This window comes from Palaemon carinicauda, chromosome 45, assembly GCF_036898095.1.
Source record: "Palaemon carinicauda isolate YSFRI2023 chromosome 45, ASM3689809v2, whole genome shotgun sequence".
NCBI lineage: Eukaryota > Metazoa > Arthropoda > Malacostraca > Decapoda > Palaemonidae > Palaemon > Palaemon carinicauda.
Genome location: NC_090769.1, coordinates 27,875,832 through 27,896,614, shown reverse-complemented (window position 1 = coordinate 27,896,614; position 20,783 = coordinate 27,875,832). Strand labels below are relative to the sequence as shown.

Genomic DNA, 20,783 nt, shown 5'->3' with positions numbered 1-20,783 from the left:
TTACATGGCTATAATAGTTACAACCTTCCCAAATTATATGCATTCTGTTAGCTTACATCTATATTCAATTTTACTATAAATATCAATTTTTGACAGATTTATTTCAACACAAACCAATTACTTAAGAGTATAGTCAATTTCATGTCACCATGAAATTCCATACATATCAGCCTTTGGTAAAGTGATGATTAGTCTTAGGGATCCTTATTAAAGTCCCAAGTAAACTGATTTGATTTGATTTAAAGAAGATTCACCTAACAACCAATAAGTTATTCAGTACCATATCAAGACAGTGAAGAGAGGTGTAGCAGAGGCTGGATCGCAAGATGATGGAAAGGAAGCAAAGTGATAGAGTAAAAGGTTAAGAAATTGGTTGGCTCAAGTATGGATCCAACGTACACTGCAAATACACTTTAGTATCGCCTACCGTGCACTGTATGAGGTATATTAACGGTTCTAGGTCCTACAAAGCCGAGTAAGCTTTTCATTTTCTATGACTACTGTATTTGCTATAGATTTTTAGTTCTGTGGTGTTACGTAATGTGCTGTAGTCTTACAACGTCCAGTATATAGGGTAAACGTGTACACATTTACTGTACACATACAGTGGAACCTCTACATCCGAACGTATCTACATCCGAATTTTCCAACATCCGAAGTAAAATTCGGGCAAATTTTTTACTCTACACCCGAATTTTATTTCGACACACGAAGTAAACATTACGCCATTGAGCGTCAAGTGCTCAGTTCTCTGTTCTTGTGTGTATCGTGTGGTTGTCCTCTGTTTGGTCTGTTATTAACAGTGCTTATTTTCTTCCTTTTCTCACACTTCCTTTTTGATTTTACCTATAATCATGGTGCCTAAGAAGCTAAGTTTCAGTACAGGAAGAAGGCAATTCTTTCATTAGAATTGAAGCAAGAAATTATAGAAAAACATGAGAGCAGTGTGCATGTGAGTGATACTGTATGGCTAAACAATATGGCCGGAATAGGCCTATGATCTCGAGGATCGTCAAGCTGAAGGCAGCCATTAAAGCAAATAACCATCGAAGGGGATCACCATTATTACAAGACATTGTAGCAATACCCTGGAAGAGATAGAACGCCTTTTGTTGATAGGGATAAAGGACAAAGAGATTGTTGGCAACGATCATTTGTGAGAAGGGCCAGCGTGATGAACAGAAAGAAAGAAAAATTTTATTTTTATTAATAAAATAAATTTTTGAATATACTTACCCGATAATCATGTAGCTGTCAACTCCGTTGCCCGACAGAATTCTATGGAGGGATACGCCAGCTATCACAATACTAGAAGGGGGTGTACTTACCAGCGCCACCTGTGGCCAGGTACTCAATCATTTGTTGTTGACACCTCCTCAATTATTCCTCGGTCCACTGGTTCTCTCTGGGGAGGAAAGGGAGGGTCGATTAAATCATGATTATCGGGTAAGTATATTCAAAAATTTATTTTATTAATAAAAATAACATTTTTCAATATTAAACTTACCCGATAATCATGTAGCTGATTCACACCCAGGGAGGTGGGTGAAAACCAGTGTACAAGATTAAAGGATAGCTAAGTATCCCATATTTCATATAACAGTTATCTCAAATAACAATGAAATGATAAGTACCTGGTAAGGAAGTCGAATAGAACCGTTACTCTGCCTCTTTATTTAAAGTTCGTCTTCCTTACTGAGCGCAGCGTTCCTCTTGGAGGCTGAATCAACCCAAAGGTGCCAAAGTACACGGGGTTGCAACCCCTACTAAAGGACCTCTACCAAACCTTTAACCCAGGCGCTTCTCAAGAATGAATAGACCACCCGCCAAATCCAAGGATGCGGAAGGCTTCTTAGCCTACCGTAACAACCATAAAAAACAACAATAAAAGTATTCAAGAGAAAGGTTAAAAAAGGTTATGGGATTAAGGGAATGTAGTGGCTGAGCCCTCACCTACTACTGCACTCGCTGCTACGAATGGTCCCAGGGTGTAGCAGTTCTCGTAAAGAGACTGGACATCTTTCAGATAAAATGATGCAAACACTGACTTGCTCCTCCAATAGGTTGCATCCATTATGCTCTGCAGAGAACGGTTTTTATTAAAGGCCAACGAAGTAGCTACAGCTCTTACTTCGTGGGTCCTTACCTTCAGCAATGCAAGGTCTTCCTCCTTTAAGTGAGAATGTGCTTCTCTGATCAGAAGCCTTATATAGTACGAAAGCCCATTCTTGGACATGGGTCTCGAGGGTTTCTTGATGGCACACCATAAGGCTTCTGACTGTCCTCGAATAGGTTTAGACCTCTTCAGATAATATTTGAGAGCTCTGACAGGGCAAAGAACTCTCTCAAGTTCGTTACCTACCATGTTGGAGAGGCTAGGTATTTCGAACGATCTAGGCCAAGGACGTGAAGGAAGCTCGTTCTTTGCTAGGAATCCAAGCTGAAAAGAACATGTTGCAGATTCGGTTGTGAAACCAATGTTCTTGCTGAAGGCATGAACCTCACTGACTCTCTTAGCTGTTGCAAGGCAAACGAGAAAAGCAGTCTTGAGGGTAAGATCCTTGAAGGAAGCTGACTGGAGAGGTTCGAACCTAGATGTCATAAGGAACCTTAAGACTACGTCTAGATTCCAGCCTGGAGTGGAAAGACGACGTTCTTTAGACGTCTCAAAAGACTTGAGAATGTCTTGAAGGTCCTTGTTGGAAGACAGGTCCAAACCTCTGTGGCGGAGAACTGAGGCCAACATGCTCCTATATCCTTTAATCGTAGGTGTTGAAAGGGATCTCTCATTCCTAAGATGTAGAAGGAAGTCAGCTATTTGGATCACAGAGGTATTGGTAGAGGATATTGAATTGGTTCTACACCAGCTTCGGAAGACCTCCCACTTAGACTGGTAGACTCTACGAGTGGAAACTCTTCTAGCTCTGGCAATCGTACTGGCTGCCTCCTTCGAAAAGCCTCTAGCTCTAGCGAATCTTTCGACAGTCTGAAGGCAGTCAGCCGAAGAGCGTGGAGGTTTGGGTGCAACCTGTCTACGTGAGGTTGACGTAGAAGGTCCACTCTTAGAGGTAGAGTCCTGGGGAAGTCGACTAGCCATTGAAGTACCTCTGTGTACCATTCTCTTGCAGGCCAAAGGGGAGCAACCAGCGTCAGCCGTGTCCCTTCGTGCGAGACGAATTTCTGCAGAACTTTGTTTATTATCTTGAACGGAGGGAATGCGTACAGGTCGAGATGGGACCAGTTCAGAAGAAAAGCATCCACATGAACCGCTGCAGGGTCTGGAACAGGGGAACAATAAAGCGGAAGTCTCTTGGTTATGGAGGTGGCAAACAGATCTATGGTAGGTTGACCCCACAAGGTCCAAAGTCTGTTGCACACACTCTTGTGGAGGGTCCATTCCGTGGGAATGACCTGATTCCTTCTGCTGAGGCGATCCGCTGAAACATTCATATCGCCCTGGATGAACCTCGTGACCAGAGTGAGGTTTAGACCTCTTGACCAAATGAGGAGGTCCCTTGCGATCTCGTAAAGGCTCCTCGAATGGGTCCCTCCTTGCTTGGAGATGTAAGCCAAGGCTGTGGTGTTGTCTGAATTCACCTCCACCACTTTGCCTAGCAGGAGGGACTCGAAGTTCAGCAGGGCTAGATGAACTGCTAACAGTTCCTTGCAGTTGATGTGGAGTAATCCTTGTTCCTTGTTCCATACTCCTGAGCATTCCCGTCCGTCCAAGGTCGCACCCCAGCCCGAGTCCGATGCATCTGAGAAGAGATGAAGATTGGGGGTCTGGATGGCCAATGATAGACCCTCCTTGAGAAGGAGATTGTGCTTCCACCACAGGAGAGTGGTCTTCATCTCTTGGTTGATAGGGATAGAGACTGCTTCTAGAGTCGAGCCCTTGTCCCAATGAGCAGCAAGATGGAATTGAAGAGGGCGGAGGTGGAGTCTTCCTAGCTCGACAAACAGGGCCAGTGATGAGAGGGTCCCTGTGAGACTCATCCACTGTCTCACTGAGCAATTGCTCCTCTTCAGCATGCTCATGATGCACTCTAGGGCTTGGTTTATCCTGGGGGCCGATGGAAAAGCCCGAAAATCCTGACTCTGAATCTCCATTCCCAGGTACACAATGGATTGGGAGGGAATGAGTTGAGATTTCTCTATATTGACTAATAGACCTAGGTCTCTGATTAAGTCTAAAGTCCAATTGAGGTTCTCCAGACAACGACGACTCGTGGAGGCTCTCAACAGCCAGTCGTCTAGGTAGAGGGAGGCTCTGATGTTCGATAAGTGTAGGAATTTCGCTACATTCCTCATCAGATGAGTAAAGACCATAGGAGCTGTGCTTAGGCCAAAACACAGGGCTTGGAACTGATAGACAACCTTTCCGAAAACGAATCTCAGGAAAGGTTGGGAGTCTGGATGAATGGGAACGTGAAAGTATGCATCTTTCAAGTCCAACGAGACCATCCAGTCCTCCTGTCTGACCGCTGCTAAGACCGACTTGGTCGTCTCCATCGTGAACGTCTGCTTGGTGACATACTCGTTGAGAGAGCTGACGTCCAGCACCGGTCTCCAACCTCCTGTCTTCTTGGCCACAAGAAAGAGACGGTTGTAGAAGCCCGGGGATTGATGGTCCCGGACTATAACCACTGCCTTCTTCTGCACAAGTAGCGACACCTCCTGTTGCAATGCTAGCCTCTTGTCCTCTTCTTTGTAGTTGGGAAAGAGGTTGATGGGCGATGTGGTCAGAGGTGGTTTGAGGCAGAATGGAATCCTGTAACCGTACCTCAGCCAACTGACAGACTGTGCGTCTGCACCTCTCTTCTCCCAGGCTCGCCAGAAGATCTTGAGCCTGGCTCCTACTGTTGTCTGGAGAAACTGAGAGTCAGTTCTTTCCCTTAGATGGCCTGGATCCTTTCCTAGACTTGCTCCTGTGAGAGTCTGGACGGGAGCTTCCTCGGCTGGGGGCTCTACCACGAAAGGGCGGTATGAACCTAGTAGCCGGGGTATCAGCTACTGGGGAGCGATAAGTCTTGGGGACTGAGGTGGCAACCTTAGACTTACGAGCCGAAGAGGCTACAAGATCGTGCGTGTCCTTTTGTATCAGGGCAGCAGACAAGTCCTTAACTAGCTCCTCGGGAAAGAGGAACTTTGAGAGTGGAGCAAAAAGGAGTTGTGACCGTTGGCAAGGTGTAATGCTGGCGGAAAGGAAGGTACACAGTTGTTCCCTTTTCTTCAACACCCCTGATACAAATAACGACGCTAGCTCGCCCGATCCATCTCTGATGGCCTTATCCATGCAGGACATTAATAGCATGGCAGAATCTTTGTCCGCAGGAGAGGTTTTCTTGCTGAGGGCCCCCAGGCACCAGTCGAGAAAGTTGAACATTTCAAATGCTCTGAACAACCCTTTCAGTAAATGATCCAGGTCTGAGAAGGTCCAACAAACCTTCGAGCGTCTCATAGCAGTTCTCCGAGGCGAGTCCACCAGACTTGAGAAGTCAGCCTGGGCAGAGGCAGGTACTCCTAAGCCTGGTGCTTCCCCTGTGGCATACCAAACGCTAGCTTTCGAAGCGAGCTTCGTTGGAGGGAACATGAAGGAAGTCTTGCCAAGATGTTGTTTAGACTGCAGCCACTCCCCTAAGATCCTTAAAGCCCTCTTGGAGGATCTAGCTAGGACAAGCTTAGTATAGTTGGACTTAGCTTGTTGTACGCCCAGCGAAAACTCAGATGGTGGAGAGCGGGGAATAGCAGAGACAAAGTGGTCTGGGTAAATCTCCCTGAGTAGAGCCAAGACCTTACGAAAATCAATCGACGGTGGAGAAAGCTTAGATTCGTCCACGTCTGATGAGGGATCAAGGTGTGCCTCCTCATCATCCGACACCTCATCAGCAGAGTGTAGCGAAGCGATCGGACAAGAATGCTGAACCGCAGAGTCAGAACGGGTAGGAACAATAACAGTGGTTTCCTCTTCCAGTAACTGTTGAGGGAAAACCTGAGGCTCAGACTGCAAAGGCTGAACAACAGACGAAGCAGAAGGCAGGCGCATGGGTGAAGGAGGTTGACTCCTAGCAAGAGAGGTTGAACCCAAGGATTGCACTAGCTGAGCGGAGGACGGAGGCGGAGTAGTCCGTTCCTGTTCCTGTGAGATGAGCGGAGCATGATGAGGTTGAGGCTGCGCAGAACAAGGTAAAGTTCTCGCAAGCTGAGGCTCCTGAGGCGCAAGTCCAGGGTGTAGAGGAGCTTGCCTTGAGGAGGGTTGAGCTCGCTGCAGCGATGGCTGAGCAGACTGACTCACGGAGGGGAGAGGTTGTTGTACCCCAACCGAGAGTTGCACCACTGGTGGAGCAGCAAGGGGAGGCGGAGGAAGAGTGGAATAACTCTCCTGATCCCAAAGCAAGGGTTGCCTTAAAGAAGGCTGAGGCTGAACACCACTGGGAACAGCGAACTCCGAAAGTGGCTCAACATCGTACGCCTGGCAGATGGTGCTGCGACCAGGCGGAGCAAGCGCAGGCGGGGCGAGCACAGGCGGAGCGAGAACAGGCGGAGGGAGTGTAGGCGGAGGCGGAGGTGCAACACTCTCAGCCCGACACTCACGCATCAAGTCCGAAAGCTGAGCTTGCATGGACTGAAGCAGGGTCCACTTGGGATCGGCAGAAACGATAACAGACTGAGGTAAAGTCTTAACAGTCGAGCTCTGTTTTGGCAGAACCTTACTCCTCTTGGGCGGAGTACAGTCGACAGATGACTGAGGCGAGTCAGAGCTGAGCCAATGACTGCAACCTGGCTGAGCACTCGCGGACTGGACTCTACGTTTAAGCGGTCTCGAGACCTGAGACCAACGTTTCTTCCCTGCCAGTTGATCAGCGGACGAGAATAAGACGGGCTCAATCGTCTGCAGGTGGGAGTGACGGTCTAAGGAAGACACGCCCGCAACCACCGAGGATAGTTCTGTGCGCCTAACAAGGCCTGTCGAACCCTTAAGCCCTTCGACATTGCTTCTCCCCTGGGCATGGGAGCTTGCAAGAGGTCCCGGACTGGGAGGACGACTGGCTCGCACAGAAAAATCCTCACGCACCACACTGGCACCACTAGCACTTGGCACTGCACCGACACTAGCACTCGTCACAGCACTGGCACTAACTCCACCCACTGCACTCTTGACCTTCAGTTCTTTAACTTCGGCCATCAGAGACTTATGGTCACTTACCACTGATTCTACTTTATCGCCTAAAGCCTGAATAGCACGCAAAACAACTGACATATCAGGCGGAGGGCACACAGTAGGTTCGGGGGTAGCCACTACAGGGGTAGGAAAAGGTAGGGGATCATGAGGTGAGGAAAACATAGAAGAGTGAGAAGAACTCCTCCTAACTCTACCTCTCTCTAACTTAGATGAATATTTTAAAAGACGGACAAATTCCAATTCCGAAAGTCCGGCGCATTCCTCACATCGATTTTCTAACAGACAGGGCCTGTCCCTACAGTCAGAACAAGCGGTGTGAGGATCTACCGAGGCCTTCGGAATACGCCTATTGCAAGACCTACATCGTCTATGGGAGGGGGCTTGCGAAATGTCAGACATCTTGTAATCCAAAGAGTTAGCCAAAAGGGGGATCCAAAAACAAGCAAAATTCGTTAACCGTTATATCAGTATTATATAAAAGCTATCTAGCTAATATAAGAAGGATTCCAGTAAAGCGACAGCCGTTAATCTGAGAGAATACTTCACCAAATATCCGTGAATAAACTCGAAGACCATAAGCGTATCCCAGAACGTCTAGCCGGAAGCACGACAGAGGAATAATTGAGGAGGTGTCAACAACAAATGATTGAGTACCTGGCCACAGGTGGCGCTGGTAAGTACACCCCCTTCTAGTATTGTGATAGCTGGCGTATCCCTCCATAGAATTCTGTCGGGCAACGGAGTTGACAGCTACATGATTATCGGGTAAGTTTAATATTGAAAAAAGTGAAACAAAGAAAACCATGATAGCATTAACAAGCTCTTTTAAATAACACTTCTCTCTTTTTCTGTTTCTCTCTAAACAAAGCATTAACATGTTCTTTCAATAAATTCGCTCTCTCTCTCTCTCTCTCTCTCTCTCTCTCTCTCTCTCTCTCTCTCTCTCTCTCTCTCTCTCTCTTTCTCGTTCTTCTTCGCTGTTATAGTGTTAGATACGTCTACGTCTGTTATTTTTTTTCCGAGAGAGAGAGAGAGAGAGAGAGAGAGAGAGAGAGAGAGAGAGAGAGAGATTAAACAAAAATGTGTTTAGAGTACATATGATTTTTAACAGCGTCAACGAGTTGAAAAACAATTAAATGAAACTAAGAAAGTAATAATAGCTAATCTGAATTCCTTTATTAACTAAAACAAATATTGATACAAACACACTCGTGTGCGTATGCACAAACACACACAGGTGCAAGAATTGCTACGCAATAAGAGAGACGGTCGGGGAGGAGGTAGAGATGGTGACTGCGATAACATACCGTAACTCGTCACTGAAAGTGATGAAAATAAAAAATCAAAAGAAAAAAAAAAAAATATGAAATATAAAAATTTACAAAAAAAATAAATAAGCTAAGTTAGATTAAAATTTCCGTAGTGTAAGTTACGGTATGTTATCGCAGTCACCATCTCTACCTCCTCGTGCGTGTGTGTGTGTTTGCGCATATGCACACGAGTGTGTTTGTATCAAAATTTGTTTTAGTTAATAAAGGAATTCAGATTTGCTGATATTGTTTTTTTAAGTTACATTTAACTGTCTTTCAACTCGTTAACGCTGTTAAAAATCATATGTACACAACACATTTTTGTTTAATCTCTCATTTTTGTTTAATCTCTCTCTCTCTCTCTCTCTCTCTCTCTCTCTCTCTCTCTCTCTCTCTCTCTCTCTCTCTCTCAGAAAAAAAATTAATAGATGTCTCTAACACTAACAGTGAAGAAGAACAAGAGAGAGAGAGAGAGAGAGAGAGAGAGAGAGAGAGAGAGAGAGAGAGAGAGAGAGAGAGAGAGAGAGAGAGAGAGAGAGTATTTATTTAAAGAACATGCTAACACCATGTCTACCTTCTGGCCGATCGTCCGTCTCCTCGTGGCGTAGCAAATCCTACACCTGCGCTGGCCTGTCTCTAAGGTAAAGTGGCAATAAAACACATTTTTTATTCATTATTTCTTTGTAGTTATCTTTTTTACATGCTTCTTTCATATTATGCAGTTATAGTATTGTTATGTGTAATTATGTGTAGCCATTTATTAAGGATTTATTATGGGTTTTTAGGCTGAGGAACAAATTAAATGAATTACCATGTATTCTTATGGGAAAATTAGTTTCTACATCCGAACATTTTCTACATCCGAAGTAGGTTGTGGAACGAATTAAATTCGTATGTAGAGGTACCACTGTACTAATATGTCTTCATTTAATTACAAACTACTTATACTGTGATAAAAAGCAAGTAAAATCAATATCAAGCAGTACTTAGGGTGTTAATTATCCCAGTGTAGGCAATGGACAGTGAGTTGTTAGGTTAGGTTAGGAGTTATCCCACCCAGGCAAGAAAATATTTGCAAAATTGCACTTGTCTCTGTTGCCTAACCCTCGCAAAGAGTGGAGGCTGACTCTACAGTATATGTAATGGGTTTGAAGTATATGAAAAAATTAAAACTTCATAGAAAGTTAGATATTTTCATATTAGTTTTACTAACTTGATATCAACACTAGCATTTAGTTTTTCCCTCCTCTGTGCTATAGAAATGTTAAATCTGGTGTTCCTCAGTGTAGTGTTCTTGGTCCATTACTTTTCATACTAAATACTGTAATTGTGATATATGGTTTGGCCTAGAAAACAAGCTTGGTATATCTGGGGTTGCTGAATCCCTTAACCCTTTTACCCTCAGGCTATTTGGAACTTTCCAACCCTTAACCAACAGGCATTTTTTTTTTCAAGCACATTTTGCAATATATATTTTTTAAATTGCTCTAACAGCCTTAATTTTTATCATAGAGAGGTCAGGTTGGTCTCAATCTTTTGGAAAATGCCTGAAGTTTCTCATAAAGTTATAAAAAATACGCAAAAAAAAAATGTACATGGCAGTTTTTTGCAAGGACGTACCAGTACGTCCATGGGGGTAAAGGGATGTGTTTTGTGAAACGTACCAGTACGTCCATTGGGGGTAAAAGGGTTAATAGAGATCCCACTAAAACTAGTGCATGGTGCAAATTATGGGGCATAAGGCTGAACCCTAAAAAACTCAAAGTATGATAGTAAGTAGGTGGCCCCTTAACATCAAGATCTCTACATTGATAATGTTTCTTTAACTCTATAAGACACTTTTAACCCTTTTACCCCCAAAGGATGTACTGGTACGTTTCACAAAACCCATCCCTTTACCCCCATGGACGTACCGGTACGTCCTTGCAAAAAAATGCTATAAAATTTTTTTTTTCATATTTGTGTTAATTTTTTGAGAAAATTCAGGCATTTTCTAAGAGATTGAGACCAACCTGACCTCTCTATGACAAAAATTAAGGCTGTTAGAGCAATTTAAAAAAAATATACTGCAAAATGTGCTGGGAAAAAAATAACCCCCTGGGGGTTAAGGGTTGGAAACTTCCAAAGAGCCTGGGGGTAAAAGGGTTAAAATTTAAGGTGTAATTCTTGATTACAAATTTACTTTTGAGAAACACATTCCATCTGTTTCTTCTTCAATTGCACAAAAATTGGCTTATCAAGAAAGTCTTTTAAGATTTTCAGGGATCAATCTGTTTTTAAGAAGTATTCATGCTGCCTTATTTCAAGTACAGTATCGTTCTCCTGTCTGGTCTTCAGCTGCTAAATCTCATCTTAATTTGTTAGATAAGAACTCGCAATCTTAAATTTCTTATTCCTGATCTAGATATTAATCCTAATCTCTGGCACCGTTGTTCAATTAAATTTCTTATTCCTGATCTACATATTAATCTTAATCTCTGGCACCGTTGTTCAATTAAACTTCTTATTCCTGATCTAGATATTAATCTTAATCTCTGGCACCATTGTTCAATTAAATTTCTTATTCCTGATCTAGATATTAATCTTAATCTCTGGCACCGTTGTTCAATTAAATTTCTTATGCCTGATCTAGATATTAATCTTAATCTCTGGCACCGTTGTTCAATTAAATTTCTTATTCCTGATCTACATATTAATCTTAATCTCTGGCACCGTTGTTCAATTAAATTTCTTATTCCTGATCTACATATTAATCTTAATCTCTGGCACCGTTGTTCAATTAAATTTCTTATTCCTGATCTAGATATTAATCTTAATCTCTGGCACCATTGTTCAATTAAATTTCTTATTCCTGATCTACATATTAATCTTAATCTCTGGCACCGTTGTTCAATTAAATTTCTTATTCCTGATCTACATATTAATCTTAATCTCTGGCACCGTTGTTCAATTAAATTTCTTATTCCTGATCTACATATTAATCTTAATCTCTGGCACCGTTGTTCAATTAAATTTCTTATGCCTGATCTAGATATTAATCTTAATCTCTGGCACCGTTGTTCAATTAAATTTCTTATTCCTGATCTAGATATTAATCTTAATCTCTGGCACCGTTGTTCAATTAAATTTCTTATTCCTGATCTAGATATTAATCCTAATCTCTGACACCGCTGTTCAACATTTTGCATGTTGCATAAGATTTTTCAAGATTCAAGGTCTTCCCACACAGTACCATCCTGCTCATAATATTAAGTATGCAGTTACTTTGAATAGTCACGCCTTTTTCACCACTAGGATCAATATTAAACTGTATTTGAGAAGTTTTATTCCAGCTGTGACCAAATTGTGGAATGATCTTCCTAATCAGGTAGTTGAATCGGTGGAACTTCAGAAGTTCAAACTACATCAAATGTTTTCATGTTGAACAGGCTGACATAAGTCTCTCTTTATAGTTTAAACTGTATACGAAAGATCTAATGTTGCTTTCCCTAAAACATTTTATCGTAATTATTCATTACTTCTCTTGTAAATTCATTTCTTTATTTCCTTTCCTCACTTGGCTATTTTCCCTATTAGAGCCCTTGGGCTTAGAGCATCCAGCTTATCCAACTAGGGTTGTAGCTTAGCTAGTAATAATAATAATAATGCATGCGGCCAAAGTCAAAAGTTATAGTCTTTCCGATTGACAGGGTTTCTTTGCCATACCTTAAGTTTTCATACTCTAAACCAGTGGTTCCCAACCTTTTTTCTGTCATTTCCCCCCTGCACCCAGTTCAACCATCCAGATTTCCCCCTTCATGCCCCGCCCAGCCCTCATGCCCACTCGCCTGCCTCAGAAATGGGCATGACACTCCAATTCTCCCCTTGAATATCATGTCTTTGAGAACTGATATGATCATATCACAATTGAATGGCTAACAAAAAATTGCCACACGTACTATGAGGACATTTTCCGCTTGTTTTAGTTAGTAGGTAGTGTAATCATTTCCCCCCTTGGAAGCTTCAAATTTCCCCCCAGGGGGAAATTTCCCCCAGGTTGGGAACCACTGCTCTAAACGTTAATGATTTGTGTTTGTGTATGAATAAGTGAAAGAAAGGAATATGAATGCGATAAAGACGAAATGAAAATTCAGAAAGCAGTGAGTGAGATGGAATGCTTTCCATCAGAGCTGTCTCCCTTACTACTGTACTGTAAGAATGCATACACATGACTGGCTAATATGAAATCTGAGAAGCAATGGTTTACGCTCTAGAACGAACTCAAATTATTCTTAAATTAACAAAAAAGATAAAAGAATAAATGACATTACTGTACATCTAAACCTAAGGAAATCCTTTACCTTCAGGTGGCTGTGGAGGAACTTCAGAGACAGTGCTGGTAGTCTTTGCTTCTGTGACAACAGCAGCATCCTGTTGGGGCAAAGCCAGACTGGGTTCTGAAATCAATGATACATTTTTTAAATCACTTGGCTTTGTAGTTCTAAAATCACAAATACAGTAGTGTACTTTACTTTCCCACTTGCCTACCTTAAGTAACTGCGCTAGAACTTCCTATAAGTTCAGTAGCATTGCTCTGTTACTTTAAACTACAAAAAGTGAAATTACATATACGAGGGCGGTTAGAAAAGTATCCGACCTTATTTTTTTTTTTCCAGCATGTGATGGATTTGAATCAAGCGTGCTTGCATGAATCAACCTTGAACCTTCGTGCACATGCGTGAATTTTTTCCCGCTTGTTGGTAGCGTCAGTTGTTGACAAGTAGCATTTGAGTGAGGTAGTGTGTAGTGATCTCGTCGGTTTTTCATTTCAAGGAAAATGACGGAACGACTGGAGCAGCGACAACACTCCAGCACATTCGTCGCACTTCATTCAGACTTTTCTGGCAAAAAATCAGACCCCTGTGATTCAGCAGGCTCCTTACTCTCCTGATATGGCTCCTTGCGACTTCTGGCTCTTCCCTAAACTCAAGAGATCATTGAAAGGAACGCGATTTCAGACAAGAGAGGACATTATGGCTGCTACGACAGCCAAACTAAAGTCTATTTCGATAGAGGCTTTCTCAGAATGCTTTCAACAACGGCGGCACCGGTGGGAGAAGTGTGTGGAGTTCCAAGGAGACTACTTTGAGGATGATTAGGTTTCCAACGCTCCAGGTATGCCAGTTTTCATTCCCGGCTAAATGTTGGATACTTTTCTAACAGCCCTCGTATTACTTACTTCACAGAGTATAAATGTTTATTAAAATACAGTAGTACAGAACTCGAAAAATAAAATGAAGATATATCTACAAATGTAGTTAAGAAACTTAACTAGTAATGATTACAAAGAGAGACTAATTTAGTCTCCACAAGCAATATGCATTTTGAGGAAACAACCTTTCACTTCTGAAATAGCTAACACTAGGCTTGAATAAAAGGTCTCATACGCTAACACACAAACAATTTAAAGAAATAGATACAAAATTATACCAAGATCAAAAACCAGGTTGAGTTGCCATGATTTTGAGCAATAACATTCACAGAGTAAAAACAAAATATTTCCAAACAGGAAGATACAACCTCCTGGCTAGTAGAGTGGTAACACGTTCACCTAGCATTTGCATGCCAGCAGATTGATCCCAGCTCAGGATAGTGAGTTAGAGCTGTTTATTGGGGAGGCCACTGCTGAGGTTGGGCACCACAGTAAGGGCTTGCCTAGCTCATGTTCTGGTGAGCATCTATTCTGATGAAACTGGAACTGAAACCAGACACCTTTACTTTTATAAAATAACAATGTGACATGGAATAAAGTTTGAGAGGTCCAACACAGCTCTAAGGTCTTCAGCTCCCTCAATGCCTAGTTATGTTTCAGATCTTGCTGGAGGAGATGGAGAAGGTATCGAACCTGGGGTCACCAACAGTCAGGTTCTGAGTTTTAGTGACAAACTTTGGGATGAGGGTAACGGAAACCCTACAAGGAATACCTAGGCGTCGATTCCCTAATCCTCCTGGGACTCTTAGAAATTCAACACGTAGAGTGATCATGTTGGATCCACCCAGACGACCTTGTGTACATCTATTCTGTGACAATTTATTGTGCAATGATCTAGCACTTGAGGGATGGCCACATAACTTATCAAGCTTAGTTTGGTATGACCAAGAGCCTGAAGAATCAGGTGTACAGCAATATTTGCTGGTGAGTGCCTTGAGAAGAATAGCACTTAGGGTCTCACCCTGAGGTGGATCTCTTCCATGTTAGAGGTCTGTATATGGAGACCTTGCGCGTGGCGATCACTCATGTGAAGCCCTACATAACAATTGAGTCTCTGGCTTTCCTCAAGTAAACATCCGCTCTCAGAAAAAGGGAAGAATAGGGGTGAGCGTATGCGTGAATGAGAGCACCCGCTACAAGATCGTTTGCATAAAGGAGACTTTACAAGTAACTGATGATGATGGTGGGATATATAAGCGAGCGTAGGGCTACAGTGAACCCTCGCTACTTCGCGGTTCGACCATCGCGGATTCACCACTTCGCGGATTTTTTCCATAACCCATATATATACAGTAATATATATATATATATATATATATATATATATATATATATATATATGTATGCATGTATTTATGTATATATGTATGTATGTATGTATACTGTATATGTAGGTATGTATATGTGTATACATATATATATATATATATATATATATATATATATATATATATATATATATATATACACACACACACATATATATATATATATATATATATATATATATATATATATATATATATATATACATATATATATATATATATATATATATATATATATATATATACATATATATATATATATATATATATATATATATATATATATATATATCTAAAGTAGGAAGATGTGATGTAGTTCTAAGGGAAAAGTATGGGAAATATGTCTGGGTAATAAGCAAAGCTCTACCTCCAGTTTGTTTCTTCATTATGATCAGAGATAAATGTAAACAAAACATTTGTGCCTGTTTTAGTTTAGGGTACTGTAGTACATGCATTAAGTGTTCTGTACATTAAAGGGTAGTTTGTTAACAGTACTACGTACAAGGGAAGGTTTTAAAAGTCTGAATATACATGTTGAATAAATAGGTAAATATGGCGTCACTACTTCGCGGATTTTCACCTATCGCGGCCGCGTCTGGAACCTATCTACCGCGATAAACGAGGGTTCACTGTATTCACTGAAACCTGCACTCATGAAAAAGGTCTTGTGCGTGGAGAGATTCCCCGAGGACCACATGCTAACAGGTGAACGTGTGATAACAAGAGTGCGCGCAAACAGGAGATTGCTCATAGACATGTGAGCGTATGCTAACCAACGAGAGCAAGAACAGGTGACCACTAGTGAACAGGAGAATGCGCACAAACAGGTGAGTGCACGCTAACAGGTGAGCAAGCGCATGTGATGTCTCACACAGAGATTAAAAGATCTATCTCGTCCTCTGCAACGGGAAGTCTTGTTCTTGCAGTTGGAGAAGTTGATCCCCTGGGGTAATTGGAGGCACCTATGTCTTGCTTACATGCAGCGGGAGCACAATTAGGCTGGATACCCAAAAGGCACACTCTCCTCTTTGCCCTTCAAGAGGTCCAAGGAAATGAGCTGATAGGAGATAGAGGCCAAGTACATTTTATCCTTTTTACTTTGTCGTAATTTCAGGTTGCCTTTGCTAGTGGTAATGGAGCTACAGAAGATGAGAATAGTTAATTGACTGCACTTTCAGGAGTCTGGGCCTAGAAAGAGGGGTCACATCAGGCACTACCTCTCAAGGGCTGGGGAAGAAGGAACAGCAGCAAAAAACTTAGTAGTCCTAGATGTGTCTAAGGATTGCAGTAGCTACTCTGTGGACAGGATGCCCTCTAAGCATAAAGAATGCCACTGCGTCATTAGAGCATTGCTCTTAGCAGTGTTGTCATTAGGAATTGCACAGTTGGGCTTAGACTGAGGAGAAAGACAGGGAAGATTCCATCTCTCGATCATTCAGTCAGTCTTGCATCGTCTCTCCTCGCGTGTCGATCTCCCCCTTCTGTCCTCTTTGTGCAAAATCACATTGTGGTGTAAAAGAGTAATGTAAAAAAAAAACCTGTATATATCCAGTGTGTTTATAGTGATTTTAGTATAAAATGTGATAAATGTTACCTCACGCGCCAGACAGTTGTCGGCTCTGGTGCCATACTGATACCTTTTCTTTTAATTTCATTGTATTTGTATACTCATTGTGTAATACTGTAATGTTATTGTTTTAGTAAGTACTATATGGTGCTGAATACAAATACCGAACTTTACAGTACAGTCGTAATGTACATGTAGGCTAGGTGTATATTGAGTTTCGTTGGCGTGAGTCGACCTGCCAAAAGTAGCGAACACTTACGAGTGGTACCTTAGCTAAATAAGCTGTACTGTAGTGATGGTATTGTACATATATTACAGTACTCTACACTACAGTAACAGTGAGTTTTGTTAGAAACAACAGTGTTTTATTGGTACAGTATGTATTATATGTAGGTATAAGTGTGGCAATGACTTGTGTTATGTGTACTTTAGACTTAACGCATAGTACACTTTTACAAATACAGTACTGTACACTTACTGAAATGTATTCATTCATTAAGACAATACTTATACTGTGATAGAAACCAAGTAAAAACAATATTAGGCAGCAAGTATTTGTGGATTCTTGCTTTTCGCGTCTGTCTGTCACCTAACCCCTGTGAATAAGGAGGACTGACTGTATCTAAATAACTTATTCCTTATTTTCCTAAGTACTGTACTGTAATAAGCTTGTTTCCTCTCCTAAAATGTGCTATTACTGTACAGTACTTCATTCCACTGTCAGTCTCCTGGAATTTTCTGTTCTCCAATGTTTTCAGTTTCTGCTTTCAATGGGCAATTTTATTTTTGGTATTTATAATTCAGATGCGATCATAAGCATATTTTCATGGAATTTGCAAATAATTATACAAAATGGTCATTATTTTCGTGTACCTACTTGCATACCCAAGTTTAACTATTTTGTTCTGAGATCAGTATCTTCCTCATTTTCAAGTCCGCACCAACTTTACATGTATTGTCAGTAAACTTTTGTTATTCCAGCAATAAGTCTATGTTCACTGCAACAGGTGTAAGAGTGTGTGTGGAGGAGGCTTGTCAAAGTCCCTGTACCATTGACAGAGACATGACATCACATCAATTGGGACACGGATCCAGACAACCACACTCAAAATGCCTTGAATAAACGTGTTTTTCAATCAACTTTAATTAAGTTAAGAAGTATTTTTAGATGACGTATCATATTTGAAATATTTATACACCTATATAATTGTATTTCTCACAAATCCTGATTTCTTTTTATCTCAACAGATAGACTGTATGTATCTATTAAATAGTTAAATATTATCTTGAGATAGAATGTATGTATCTATAAAACAGTTAACCTTTTACCCCCAATGGACGTACTGGTACGTTTCACAAAACTCATCCCTTTACCCCCATGGTCGTACTGGTACGTCCTTGCAAAAAACTGCTATCTACATTTTTTTTTGCATATTTTTGATAACTTTATGAGAAACTTCATACATTTTCCAAAAGAATGAGACCAACCTAACCTCTCTATGACGAAAATTAAGGCTGTTAGAGCAATTTAAAAAATATATATTGCAAAATGTACTTGAAAAAAAAAAAAAGCCTGGGGGTTAAGAGTTGGAAAGTTCCAAATAGCCTGGGGGTAAAAGGGTTAATAAGTAAATTTCATTGGATTATACTAGTTTGCAATTCTATAAAAGATAGCCAAACAATGATAGGATGACAGTTTTAGATAATCATCGTGGAAATGCACACAAGATCTTTTGCAAATAGATTAACATGGGGTATAATGCAATGTATATGCTTTATAAGGCACTTTATGAAAGTTTATTTCTAACCAAAACAGATTCCACTATGAGAAATAATAGTGCTGACAGTTTTGGCGTGTTTGTTTGGAGGCAAGAAAATGTACAACATTCTGCTCTGCATAGTGTAATAACACGTGCCTCGGTGTTTGCTCCCTAATGTAGTGTCTGGTGACATTTCTATTTGTAGAACTAATGTAGTGGTATACGCCACTGAGAATTAATATACTGTACCTTTTCAATTTTTCAAAATATTCATGGTAACTGTTGATATGTAATCATATGTATAATTTCAATTTTGCTACTTTTATTCATTTTTGTTGATGATGGACTGATATGTTGGATATTATTCTTTTTATTCTTTACCAAATAAATAAATTTTCATAATTTGCTTGTATCAAATATTCATAATCTCATAATGACTTTGTCATTTAGTCATTAAATGTTAAATAATCATTTTATAATTAGCTTTTATTACCTTTTCATAATTTCACCATGTTAGTCAGTCAATTAGTAATGCAATGCTTATAAAAAATAGAACAGAAATCCCACGCGAAATAAGTATCACTTGCTGGGTCTCCTTGTCAAGAAACAAAAAGAGGGGTGGTGCCCCATATCTTATCATCCAAGGAGCCAATTAAATAGCTCTGGGTTAGACAGGATCGGGGTAGTTAAGCCGATAGCAAGTCTGCGTGCTATACCTGCCCTCAGCCAGCTAATTTTCGTGAAGGAAGTGGTTGTGGGAACATAATCTATCAATTATAATTTCCTCTTCATTCACTCAATGGCTGCCATGACCGTAACTAGTCCTTTAAGGGAATAGCCGATATTATATCTTCGGCCAGGATAAATTTCATCTAATAGCCTATCTAGAAAGATACTTGAGATAAGTATGAGGTACATAGTTGAAGGTCATGAGAAGGAACACAGCTAACACTAGTTTAGGTTAGGTTAAGAGGATGTAGCCTAGTTAGTTTATCATGCAGCTCCATTTGTTTTATGTAAGCTTCAAGCTTTGCCAAGTGATAAAATGTGCGTAAGTCACGTTAGGGAATGGGGGTCACATGGAGAAAAGCACACCAACTTTAGATTAAATTAGGTTATGTGGATGTAATTTAGATAGGATAATATCCATCTTCGTTGTCAGGATGCCAGAAAACTTTCAATCAATCAATCAATCCGTTATTCGTTCTGTTCCAAACTAAAACCAGGTATACCATGACACAAATGAGCTTTGTATTATTCCAACTGATATTGCTGTGATCTATGCATAGGTGCCATTAGGACAAGGTGTAATGTATACGAGGGCAAGATTAGTTCCAACTTCTTGACGTAAAATATTTGTTTTAGACATTTGCTATCATCAAAATCAGTCAACACTTATAAATAAACTGAAATGCCTATTTTAACCAAAGTGGTTATTGGTTACTTAGTCAAAACTTATAAAACAAACTGAAACACCTTGTTAACCCAAAATGGTTATGGGTTACTTATGCAATTTTTACTCATGGTGTTTTTCGAGTGCCCACAACCGAAATAAACGAGGTATCCCACAGAGATCCTTCTAATGTATTTTATGAAGGAGTAAAGACATAAAACATATCTTATGCACCAATAAACATGATTAGACATTCATTAAACACACAGGAATTTATTGCATCATAAAAGCATTTTTCTCAAATTAAATCGCCCAAACAAAACAATATGAAAGCTTAAGGTCATATAACATCACTATGGAATTTGTAAAATTCAAGCTAAATCATTTAGCAGTCTATGAGAAGAAAAAAAAGTGTCATTTTAATCCGTCAAATTTATAAAATTCGGCAAAAATGTCCAGCAAATTTCTGACCTTTTTCTCAGATTAAATCACCCAAACAAAACAATATGAAAGCTTAAGGTCATATAACATCACTACCGAATTTGTAAAATTCAAGCTAAATCATTTACCAGTACATTAGGAGAAGAAAGTGTCATTTTAATCCGTCAAATTTATAAAATTCGGCAAAAATGTCCATCAAATTTCTGACCTTTTTTGGGGTGGTGGTTGAAATGACAGTACGGCCGTTTACAATGTCCCCTTTCGTGACTAGGACAGTCGATGCCACGGAAGTAACCACTTGTAGGTAGCATGACAGATAAATTAAATATACTATCTCGAATATTCAAGAAAAACACAAGTATTACGAAGTTAGTCAACACCGCTCGACTATCATCGTTTCTGTTTTGGTGTTGTTATTCAGAGTTGCCAGATTATTTCGACTGAATTATCGTACATGAGCCTTAAAATTGTCGTTTTACAACCAAAATTATCGTACACAGTTTCAATATAATTATTAGGGTGTTACATGATTGACGTATTTCAAAATATT

At 40.5% G+C, this 20,783-nt stretch overlaps 2 protein-coding genes across 2 annotated transcripts in view; one reads left to right on the top strand and one right to left on the bottom strand.

Moving 5' to 3' along the window:
- Positions 1 to 20,643, bottom strand: part of LOC137634812 (serine-rich adhesin for platelets-like) — a 79,372-nt gene extending 58,729 nt beyond the window's left edge. The window contains exons 1-2 of the mRNA XM_068367363.1: positions 20,442 to 20,643; positions 12,834 to 12,929 (exon numbers count right to left, since the gene is read on the bottom strand). Of these exons, the coding sequence (XP_068223464.1) occupies positions 12,834 to 12,929; positions 20,442 to 20,544 (199 nt within the window). The 5' untranslated portion in view covers positions 20,545 to 20,643. The remainder of the gene's footprint in view (positions 1 to 12,833; positions 12,930 to 20,441) is intronic.
- Positions 1 to 20,783, top strand: part of LOC137634940 (uncharacterized) — a 592,943-nt gene that overhangs the window by 325,099 nt on the left and 247,061 nt on the right. The window lies entirely within an intron of this gene.